Source organism: Rhinopithecus bieti, unplaced genomic scaffold (assembly GCF_001698545.2).
Source record: "Rhinopithecus bieti isolate Rb0 unplaced genomic scaffold, ASM169854v2 scaffold_47995, whole genome shotgun sequence".
NCBI classification, from domain to species: domain Eukaryota; kingdom Metazoa; phylum Chordata; class Mammalia; order Primates; family Cercopithecidae; genus Rhinopithecus; species Rhinopithecus bieti.
Window position 1 is genome coordinate 303,291 of NW_016819498.1, and position 12,357 is coordinate 315,647.

The 12,357-nt window shown below is 36.0% G+C and overlaps 1 protein-coding gene across 6 annotated transcripts in view; it reads right to left on the reverse strand.

Annotated features, from left to right (window-relative positions):
* The window catches only part of PSME4 (proteasome activator subunit 4), a 114,113-nt gene that overhangs the window by 70,061 nt on the left and 31,695 nt on the right, over positions 1–12,357 (reverse strand). For 5 of the 6 annotated variants that reach the window (XM_017859043.1, XM_017859041.1, XM_017859040.1 and 2 more), the window contains exons 4-11: positions 10,895–10,960; positions 8,796–8,840; positions 5,605–5,754; positions 4,997–5,060; positions 4,307–4,381; positions 2,817–2,939; positions 900–992; positions 5–270 (exon numbers count right to left, since the gene is read on the reverse strand). In XM_017859043.1, the coding sequence (XP_017714532.1) occupies positions 5–270; positions 900–992; positions 2,817–2,939; positions 4,307–4,381; positions 4,997–5,060; positions 5,605–5,754; positions 8,796–8,840; positions 10,895–10,960 (882 nt within the window). The remainder of the gene's footprint in view (positions 1–4; positions 271–899; positions 993–2,816; positions 2,940–4,306; positions 4,382–4,996; positions 5,061–5,604; positions 5,755–8,795; positions 8,841–10,894; positions 10,961–12,357) is intronic. The other variant, XM_017859042.1, reaches the window with a different exon arrangement.

Below are 12,357 nucleotides of genomic sequence, written 5' to 3' on the forward strand. Positions count from 1 at the left end.
TTACCTTTCAAGTACAGGGGGTATTACTAATTCAGGTCTCATGAGTGCAAGATTCTGCAAAGCCTGGGCTGCTTCTAGACTACCAGTTTTGCTAAACATAGCCAAGAGGACAGGCTGAATAATGCATTGTACAAAGTCTGTAACATCTTGATCAGTAAGCTTATGGCTATCAGGCACAGGAGTTAACCAAGAGGGCTTCTTGTATCTTTCACGATGCAATCTTCTAACAACACTGTTTGGCAGCCGCTGAAGTAGTTTCATTAACTTGTTCTGGGGACACAGAAGCAAAAAGTTCTAAGTAGGGTCTACTTTCCCACATAGATATTCATGGTTGCTCTCTAGCTTCTCGAGAAAAGATTTTTAAAATAACAGTTCTTATTATCTTATTACAAAGAACTGCACAGCACAACTAGACAGAATTAAACGTTACCAATTAATTATTCCTAATTATTATTATTCCTTTTATTCCTATTATTTATTCCTATTATAAATTCCTATTATTATTCCTAATAATGAAAATGAGTTTCAAATTCCAGTCTAAAAAAAATTGCTAGCACATAAATTTTCCATTACATGAAAGCCATTTTAACTGGCCAACTTAAATAAACAACAAAAACAGATAACAGGATAAAACTGAAAAGATGGTTCCATGCTTCTAAGCCATTTTTGTTACCATTTTTTTGCAAAATGAGGCATGTTGTTAACAGTTACCGCACCGATATTGTCTCATTTAATTTATGTGCTCTACAACACAGTAATTTAATTTAAATGTAAGCATTTACATATAGCTAAAGCTATGAAGGACAGAAAATGTATTATAGGTCACACAATAGGCAATAGTCAAGGATGACCATATCTTTAAAATTCCAAGCCCTATAATGCAAAATGAAGTTACTCACCAGCCAGCGCCCATTATTTGAAGGATGGTAAAAAGATGTGATGCTGTTAAACAAACCAGCTAAGTGTTTTTGCACTAGCTTACTTGGTCCACCCTGTCCAGATAAAAAAGTAAAATGTCAGTACCCATATCATACTGTAAAAACAGAGGTCAACAGGCCCAAGCCTATATGTAAATCACTAACGCAGTTTATAGTCAACTTGATGACAAAAATCAATTCTACCTTTAAATAAGAGTCAAAAGCAATTCCCTGATGAACTTCATGCAAATCAACTCAAAATATTCTACTACAAATAAGGGCAGCTTACTTGAACCAACATAAAAAACTAAAAAAATACCTGTCAACTTGGGATAGCAAACAGTGTATTTTACTGTTCTGCAGCAAATAACCTGGATACTAAAATTTATCACTAAGATTAGCATCTTAAAATTACCAAGAATGCTAACATCAGGCATAAAAAACCTGATGTAAGGCTGAGGCAGGCAGGTCACTTGAGATCAGGAGTTCGAGACCAGCCTTGCCAGCATGGGGAAACCCTGTCTCTACTAAAAATACAAAAATTAGCCAGGCCTGGTGGCAGGTGCCTGTAGTCCCAAATACTTGGGAAGCTGTGACAGGAGAATCACTTGCACCTGGAAGGTGGAGGTTGCAGTGAGCTGAGATTGCCCCACTGCTCTCCAGCCTGGGCAATAGAGCAAGACTCTCAAAAAAAAAGGGGGGGGGGGTTTCCCTCTGTTGCCCAGGGTGCAGTGCAGTGGCACAAACATGGCTCACTGCAGCCCTCAATCTCCTAGGCTCAAGCGATCCTCCCACCTCAGCCTGCTGAGGAGCTACTACCATGGGCACATGGTATCATGCCCGTGCTTTTTACTTTACTTTTGTTTTTTTTGTACAGGGTCTTGCCATGTTGTCCAGGCTGGTCTCGAACTCCTGGGCTCAAGCTATCCTCCCATCTTGGCTTCCCAAAGTGCTAGGATTACAGGCGTGAGCCATAGTACTTGGCCATATTTTCACACTTAACACAAAATGAAGCTGCCAGTGAGAACTGTGTGAGAAAGCAGAGCAAAACTCATTCAAACAATAACTAATACTAATCACTATCCAATTCTGTAGCCCCCAAAAATCCAGTTTCAACTCACTGCATATGTAAGATAGTAAACATCCTTCAGTGTTTGCTCCTACTGATTAAGAAAAATGGGATTTTCTGTTTAACAATAAAATGGCAAAACAAAGGGGACTTAAATTTGTTTTCTTACAATGAAATTTAAGAAGTAAACTTTTACATTAAAAAAATTGGCTTTTGCACAGAAACAAGCTAATGTGTAAAACGGAATACGAAGAAATAGCTGCAGAAGCAATATATGAATGATAAGCTAGAAAATTATAATAGAAAGTTATCCTAATATTCTTATTTGAAAGATGACGCTGAAATCTAAGTTTGTGGATATGTCTTCACTTTCCTTGAATGATGTCAACAAAATAATCCTTCACATCTCTCCCTTCACAAAGATTACTTTGTTAGTAAGCTTTATGTTCAATATAATGTTTCATGTGAACATTAGCAGTGAGTAAGTAACGGAGTCTAAGCACATGCAAATCCCGAGTTGTAATCCTACCTTGGGAAAGTCTTTTGGGTTACAAGTCTGGTTCCCGGACAGTAAAAATGTGAGACACTGCAAATCCCTCAAAACTCTAGATTTATGACTCAATTTATAATGTCTATTGGTTAGGGAGATTTCAAAATGGTGCTACTATATTCTGGATTTGATAAACATGAGCTTGCGACATCAGAAAACATCCAAGAATCACGTCACCAACCAAGCCACTGTTATCAACTTCTGTGACTATCCAGAATTTTTGTAAGGTTCACACGAAATAGGGGTAAACTATAGAAAACAAATATAATGTATTACAAACCATCATGGCGGTGATCCATATTACAGCATGTCCAATATCATAAGCATTTGTTAAAAATCTTGGGACTAACACTTGACTGCTTCCCACTGGGAGGTTCAAGCTTCTCAGAATTCTTGTAAATATCTTTTAAAAGAAAAAACAATAATTAAGGATATTTGCAGGTATCAAAATAATTCTTTAACTTAGTAAGTGCTGTATATTAGTATTACTGAAGATATTCTCATTTTATCACAAGGGTTTTTAAGTGAAATTACATAGTATTTGGTAACTTGCTTTATTCTTTAAAAATTACATATAAATATCAACAGATGTGCTGTATGACACTCTAAGGTCACAGGCACAAGGACATAAAGCAGTTGTGTCCATGTATCCAAAGAACAGACAAAATGTGATTATTTATGGCTAAATATAAAAAGGCAAAAACACACATACAGTGGCTAAACATGAAATATTTTGACTCCTTTCTTGTCCCGAATGCACGAATACTTTTTCCTAAGCTCCTATTCCATGTCAAGCATGCACAACAGCACCAACCTAAATGCAAGTATCTTCTAGCAGATTGCTTTCCCTTTCAAAATTGTAATGGTGATTTGATTTTTCCTTAAGAATTTGTATTTTAGTCAATCACTTAACAACTATATTACAATAAAATTAAATTTATATTCCAAATCTATCATTACCAATAGGTAGGGGCCCAAAGGTGGGAAGAAACGATTTCTCTTCCTCAATTAGTTTCTAATGGCCAAACAACAGAGGAAGACATCACAAGCAAAAGCAAACAGAGCATTTGCATTCAGCTGCTCCCCAGCTTTGCTCTAATATAAGTTTGTGCATCAGAATCACCAGGATATCCCACCCCAGCCCTACTGAAGCTCCACAGGTTATTCTACTGCAGGTGAAATAATACTGAAGATACACCTGGAACATCTAGCTTTATTTATTATAGGAAAATATATAATGTGACCTAAAAAGTGGGCCACACTGCAGAGGAGCAACAAAATATGATACACAAAATGCATTGGAAGGTACAAATGTACGATGCTCTTGATAATATACTTAGTACTTTCCAAATTACTTTTGATACTCATAGTTCATATCCTGCATAAGAAAACACATTTATGATACCTTCATGTGGTCTAATTACCTTTAGAAAAGGTAATTGGACCCAGCCCTGTAAATTATTTGTTATGTTTTTACTAATTATCAAAGAAAATTTTATGTGCCACTTGGAACTGGCATAGAAAAAACATTTCTCCTTTACAACATAGAACTGTTGTCGGCGCTATTGTATTTATGTTCAAAATGTTCTTTTTTTTTTCCCCAGACAGAGTCTAGTTCTGTCACCCAGGCTGGAGTGCAGTAGTGCGATCTTGGCTCACTGCAACCTCAATCTCCTGGGTTCAAGCGATTCTCCTGCCTCAGCCTCCTGAGCAGCTGGGATTACAGGTGCCTACCATCATGACTGGGCTTTCCCCCAAAATGTTAATTACCTTTGGTACATATGGATCCCAATCTATGTACCCTATATTATCTGTAGCCAATCGAGCAAAGAGATTGACTAGTTGCTGAAAGTAAACAAAAAGGACAAAGTTAATACATTTGTTGTTGTTGTTGTTTAAGTGTCATAATCACACCCCTCCTCCATTTGTTCTTTTCAGCAATCATTAGTGCAATCTACTTAAATAGTTTATGACTTGGTTAAAAAAAAAAAAAAAAAACCTCCAAATGTAAATTGATTCATGTCACACATTTAAAATCAGCTGCAGTTAAAATGCTCCTAAAAAGTAAAATGACAAAGCACCATCCACAATGAATACAGAAAAGTTTAATCCAACAAATATGCTGAAAATATCCACTATACATCTAGCACCATGACAGTACAGGTACCAAAGAAAGCAAACAACAGGATCTTACATTTCATGCATTTTACAATACATGTGTATACTCCTAAATATTGATAAAACCAAAATAAATATATACTTTTGTTAGAATACAACAAATAAAATAATATAAAATTGAGAAGGAACTGATCATAACAGGGCTAACAGCCAATCCTAAGGAACTTCAAGTTACTTACCAAATGATCTACTTATATTTATCTCCAAATTTAAAAAGTATGGGGGGGTGGGGAAAGAAAAGAAAAGAAAAACAAAACTATAGGGGAAAAAAGGGATACTTACCCCCTCCCACTGTGGGAGATTTTGCACCGAAACCCAAAGGCCAATTAATTCATCAAACCAAAGTCTAAAGAAGAAAAATGTTGTTATGAATAGCAAGTGACTTTAAAGTGGTTCAATGCCAGGTATCCTTTGTATTTTTTATAATCTATTGTTACTGATAACTACATAACTAGAAAAAATAATACTGAAGTTATAAACTTAATAAAATAAAGGAGTTTTTGTCTGAATATTCCTTTCATGATTTAAGAAATCTGATCTCACAAATTAAGCTTCTGCTTCATTACTAAGTACTGTCCATTCTTATTTAACAATTGCTTTCAATTTTCTACTTCCTTTTCCCTGACTTTCTCCTTTTATCTGTTTTCCTTTTATTACCCCTTCTGGCAATTCTTTTAATTTCTTAAAGCCCTCATCTTACTTGGGTGTCATCTCTTTAATTTCAATCTTATAACCGTTTTAGCCTTAACACACTTCAAGTATAATAAATTCGGAGTACAATAATGGCTGAGTTTGCAAAACGATTTTTCTACTTGTTACTGCTTTACTAGTTTCTATATCTGTATTTCCTGCTGTATTTTTAGAATTTGTCAAGATATGCATATACTTACTTAAAACCTTTATGATGAAGTTCTGGAGGAAGGGAGGTAGGAAGAAATATTTCAAAGTAAGTGATGGCCTTTTGCATGGTTACATCAAAAGGGCACATTAAAGGTCTCCATTCTTCTAGCATCTCAGCTGTGGCATCTGCCGGAAAATATCTAATAAAAGAAGAAGGTTTTCATGTATCTGATTATTGGCTAAAAGCTCTACAACAGCAATATATATAACTTACCAAAAGGCCAGGGGAGGAGGAGAATATATATCATAGGATGTAACACAGTATATAAATGTCCAAACTAACACACATTTTCACAATACTAAAATAAATTCCCCATTTGGGCGAGGTGTTCATGCCTGTAGTTCCAGAACTTTGGGAAGCCGAGGTTGATGGATCACTTGAGCCCAGGAGTTCAAGACCAGCTTGGGCAAAATGGCAAAACTCAAGTCTTTACAAAAAATTAGCCAGACATGATGGCAGCACACACCTATAGTCCCAGCTACTCAGAAAGCTGGGGTTGGGGGATCACTAGAGCCCAGGAGATGGAGGCTACAGTGAGCCAAGACTGCACCATTGCACTCCAGCCTGAGCAAGAGTGAGACTCGTCTCAAAAAAATAAAATAAAATAAAATTCTCCATTATACTTGGCATAAAGTAAATTCTCCTCTTGTCTAAGGGAATTTTTCTAAACACTATAAAGTTGATAAAACTCAGATAAAATACGAATCACTCAAGTAACCTATAAAAGTAAACAGGGTTTTTGTTTTACTTCCTTTGTGCTATGTAACAGCAATTGAAAAAAAATCCTGTCGGCCGGGCGCGGTGGCTCAAGCCTGTAATCCCAGCACTTTGGGAGGCCGAGACGGGCGGATCATGAGGTCAGGAGATCAAGACCATCCTGGCTAATACGGTGAAACCCCGTCTCTACTAAAAAATACAAAAAACTAGCCGGGCGAGGTGGCGGGCGCCTGTAGTCCCAGCTACTCAGGAGGCTGAGGCAGGAGAATGGTGTAAACCCGGGGGGCGGAGCTTGCAGTGAGCTGAGATCCGGCCACTGCACTCCAGCCTGGGCGACAGACCGAGACTCGGTCTTTAAAAAAAAAAAAAAAAAAAAAAAAAAAATCCTGTCATAAAGAATCCAGTCTAAATAGGAAAAGGATTACCAGTAGATGAGAAAGAGAACATCAGCCCAGCAATCTCTAGGCGTGTTGAATAAACCATTTACCTTCCTTGGAACACAGAGTCCTCCCCTATACAAGAGGACTACATGATCTGGTCTACAGGCTGTGATATTCCGTAACTGTAGGAAATGGGCAGGAGTGTCCCTGGAGTAGATTTACAAAATTAAAATCCAAAGTGTGCATATACACACAAAACAAAGGTAAATAAAGAGGATACATGTATAACTGCTAAATACATCTTAACAGGCATTTTTCTTTTTTCTAAAGACAGAGTCTTACTATGTTGCCTAGGCTGGACCCAAACTCTTAAACTGAAGTGATCCTCCCACCTCAGCCTCCCAAGTAGCTGGTACTACAGGAGAGCACCACCGCATCCAGCCTTAAGAGCTTTAAAATACAAACAGCATATGAACAATTCTGATTCTTTCCAAGTAAGTTGGAAAACTTTTTCAAATAGACTTATAGGCTTGGCCCACACATCATATTATTAATCCTATTGTATCTTCATATACTTGTGTTAATTAAAATCATACTGCAATCTTCTACGTGAAAAATAAGATTATATTTCTAAGAATACTTCTGTTGAGTTCACAAAGCATTTATGTGTCAGGTCCTTGTGTAAAAGGTTGGAATTTAAAAAAAAAACCAAAACAAACTATGCTCCACCTTCAAAGATATCACATATCAAGGATCAATTCCCCTTAGTAAGTTTTCTGAGTCAACTGTTAACACTAATCCAAAATGAAAACTTGGGAGTTCTATGAATTACCTATGAGCCAGTAAGTATTGAAGTGATAATCAAGTTTCCAGTGAGGAAACACAGGCCAAGAGGGTAACTGCCTCGCATAAAATGACACCGTTCATTGGTGCTTGTGACTCAGGGTGAATCTCACGTCGCTTGAGAGACAGGTATCTCATATTCCGCAAATACATTTGCCCAACATTGAGTAATACAGAAGGTCAGCAATAAATATCTGATTTATTAAATATGTATTTAAGATGAATATTACAAGCATATAATACATGGCTTTTCGCCAAAAAGGATTCACTGATTCCATACCATCTAAACAGTCTTAGAATAACTTGATAACAACCAAAAAAAGTTCAAGTACATAAAATTGAGCTTTAATTAAAATTAAAGATAACCGGCTGGGCTCAGTGGCTCACGCCTGTAATCCCAGCACTTTGGGAGGCCGAGGCCTGTGGATCACGAGGTCAGGAGATCGAGACCATCCTGGTTAACACGGTGAAACCCTGTTTCTACTAAAAATACAAAAAATTAGCCGGGCGAGGTGGCGGGCGCCTGCAGTCCCAGCTACTCGGGAGACTGGGGCAGGAGAATGGTGTGAACCCAGGAGGCGGAGCTTGCAGTGAGCCCAGATCGCGCCATTGCACTCCAGCCTGGGCGACAGAGCAAGACTCTGTCTCAAAAAAAAAAAAAAAAAAAGAGATAACCAAAAAAATTAAAATTTAATTTTATCCACACTTATCTTTAATCATATGAATATAGGATAACTGGCAGGGAGTGGTGGCTCACGCCTATAATCCCAATGGTTTGGGACGCCAAGGTGGGAGGACTGCTTGAGGCCAGGGATTCAAGACCAGCCTGGGCAACACAGCAAGGTCCCACTCTCTACAAAAAATATTGAAATAAAAAGAAAAGAATATGGGATATTTAAATATTCTACAGAACATAGTTGAAAAAAGTTATGAACCACCTTATTGGCATTACTCATTTTTTATCTGAATAACAATACTCTAGAAAATGCTTCCAAATAAAGATGATTTTATGTAAAATACGGTATTCTTACTTTACAATGGATGACTTTAAAATTTCTAAATCTCTAAATGAAATCTGAGAAGTTCAGTTCACGAACTGGAAATGGTATGTTGTGCTCAGTGACTAACATCACAATGTCAGGAACTATTTATACTTTTCATTTCCTCTTCAAACCATACTAAAGATGTGGAAAAGCCCACAGAAACAACAAGAGGCTTTATAAATTGAGAAGCTACTTACGGTCGGCAGCTTTTCACGAGTGTTTTGAGAATATTTTCTACAGAACTGGGGGGGGAAAGCCATTTGATAATTAGATTGGTATATTTTAAGAACACATCTAATTCAATTAATAAATACCTCTGAGATAAGCTCATACATTCAGATATTATTTGTTTATATGTAATAACTAAGCCTTCCCTTTCATACAGACAGAACTGCAAGGATTAACTACCTAAACTCCTTAATCTACTCTTTCCTTTGCCCTCATTTCGTTGTCTCTGGTATGAACTAAAGGGAAAAAAATGTTACACTGGGAAAAGAACAAATTGTTTTCAGTCTTTACAAGGTAGGCAGCAATGACCATACACCATACTTATCAACACAGTGGCTTAACACTTCAAATAATTTTTACTAAAATACTTTTACATCAAAACACAAGCAGCAGACAGACCAAAATCTGGGTGTTTCCGTCAGAAATTAGCTTTCACAACCAATTCATGAGTTCAATAACCCTCCAAAGCACTTTACGGCCAGCAACAATTATCAAAAAGAACAATAGCATCTCTTTGAGCAGATACTTATAAAGTTAGTCCAGTAACATTAAAAATTATAACTTACTTTACAACGTGTAGTTGCCTCAAGTGAATACAGGAGACCAACATAAAAATGTATGTATGAATTTATAATCAACATTTCTTTTTTAATAAAAAGGCCAATGTGTACTGGTTTAAACACATGACCAGAATGGAATATTTAAATATTTACTAGATCATAGTAAAGCAGTCAAATGCAAACAAACAATACAAACAAGAGCAGAGCACTAGGTAATTTTGAGCTGGAATTTAAAAATACATGTGTGACTACTTACAGTATGATATGTACAAGTAAAAATAAAATTCCCAAATCTCAAAAAAATGTATATATACATATATGGGAAAGGAGTAACTTTCAGGCAATGTCTCCACCTGATACTTTCTTATTAAGCTTTCTGAAATTCTGAAGTCCAGAAGTCTATCCAACTTCTCTGAAAGTTTAGGAACTAATCTGCAAAGAAATTCCAAGGAATAACAGAAAGCAAACTCATCAAAAATAATCAATATATTATATAACCAAGAAAGGAAAACTATAATCTCATTACTTGGAGCAGTAGAAATCCTCTTTAATTTCAAAACTACTCAGAGAAAAATTAACTGAAGAGGCAACTAGGTTACAACTCATGAGATGACTTCTAAAATAAAAAAAAAAAAATACATGGCCAAAGGGCCATCAATAAGCACTGTCTCTCGTCATGAGAGGGAGGTTCTTCTTTTCTTATAGAAAGGCTAAGCAATTCAAAACACAGTTTAGAGAACATCTAAGTTTGCCCAGTAAAAAAAAAAAAACAGGGCAAACTTCTATCCAACTATGTTTAAAGCTCTCTGAAGACCACGGCTGTGATTTTTATTTCTGGGCATTTCCAAAGTGCTTATAAAAAGGCTGTCTGCTTGCATATATTTATACTTTTCTGTCTATTGATTTATAATAATAAACATTTTATATCAGAGTAACAAAAAGCACAGATCTTGGGTCTTCTTTTAGTTTAGATAGAAGAATCCCATTTAGTAACAAGTATAGAATTAACAGCTAAAGTTTCAAGAGTCATCTAGTTTTAAACTAAATTGCTCAATTTAAATGCAGATTTTTAAAAGGTAATTTTAAAATTGTAAACTGTTTATCCATGAAAATGAGCATAAGATCTACAATTCTATCAGTCCTAATGTTCATGTTCTCATTAACATTGCATGTATTTTATTGGTTCTGCGCTACACAGAAAACCTGCTGTTTTCACTTAGGACTTTTGCTATACCAACATACTTTCGCATAATGTCATAAATGATTCTAGAAAGCAAGTCATAAAAGGCTGCAAAGCTACATGTTTTCTCCAGTTCCCTTCATGCTTCAGAAGAATAGGAAGTTAACTGTAACACTTGATAGAGTCACTTCACTTATTAGAGGATTAGGGTATGTGGGAATGCAATTTAGTTACTGGAAATAAAGTCAATTTCAATCCCTTCTTATACATAAGGCCTGTACCATTGGATTTATGATGTTTATCCAGAAAAGGGTACAATCTCTCTAACCTGTGATATCTGTATAGTGACCTTTTGTGATTCTTGTAATCTCTCAAGATGAAAGGAACAATGTTTCTGTTTAAAAATAAAATAAAAGGTTAAGGCTAGATGCTACTAGACTACATTTCACTAATTTTTAGAGGGAGTGAATAATCACTAAATACTTTCCAACTGTTGGAAATGTATAATATTAAAGTGATAACAATTCAAAACACTTTTTTCTTTTTTTTAAAATCAAAAGGGTGACTAAGCTTTGGATGGGTTTTCTTATACCCTATTTCCTCTTTAAAAAGATACATTAGGTTGAAAATATATGTTAGGTTGAAAAAGAAAGCCACAGTAGAGCATATAATGGTTTACAGTTTGGGCTTAGAGTCAGACAGATCTGAATTTGAGTATCAGTTCTGCTACTTCCTAGTTGTATTATAGCTGTTTTCTCATCAATATGAGTAATAATACCTACCTCTCATAAACCTGTTATAAAAATAAATGAGATAATGTATAGAAAGCAGGTATATGGCCCAGAATTAAGGATAATAAATGTTATCTATTATTTCATACTTAGCCATAATAAATTATATCCTCAATTTCCTTAAAAATTAAAATTCTGTGCTTATTTTGTTCTTACATTGATTCTACTGCCTCTGAGTAGCTACTAATTTATGACTTAGGAAATCACATCAGAATAGGAAATTCCTCCCCAACTGCCACCCTATTATTAAGGGTAGAAAGTGAGTCCTTGTCCTAGTTCTTAAGCTCTTGTTCCAGTTTCAACCAATGATTCTGTGTGAATTTTCCTCTCTGGACCTTGATTTCCTTATGATGCCATTAATAAAGTAAATGTTAAATATTAGCACATAAGCCTGAGGAAAACCAATAGTCTTAGCCTCCAGTTACTGAGACAGTGAACTCATATAAACTTGGAGGTTTATGCCTCCTGCCTCCTTGGCCTTATCAGGACAATATTCACTTTTAAACCAGGGGAAAGTATAGCAAATGAAATACTCAAGATGAGAGTAAACTAGACTGCTCATAGCCAGAAGTACTTGCAGCTTCACTTGACAGTTCTTGAACTAAAATTTAACTTCAGAATAATATTTGCTTTTTCATAAATGAACTGGTTAACTGTAACGATGGACTATTCTGTATATCTGCCTTCATCCCTTCATAACTTAATGGTAACTGCTTATACAGTATTTATTTTTCTTAAACCTGTGCCAAACACTCATCTAGTTTTACTTGCCTTCTCTAAATCCAAACAAATCCACCGTAAGTTGGTTAGACGTTATCCATCTGATATCTAATCTTCAAAATCTAATATTGCTCAGTTAAACTAGTAAGTAGTCATTTTTCATAGCCACTTCACTCAAAATTAGGGCCAAGATAATTTCACCATAAAGAAAGGTATAAATAGGCCGGGCGCGGTGGCTCAAGCCTGTAATCCCAGCACTTTGGGAGGCCGAGTCGGGCGG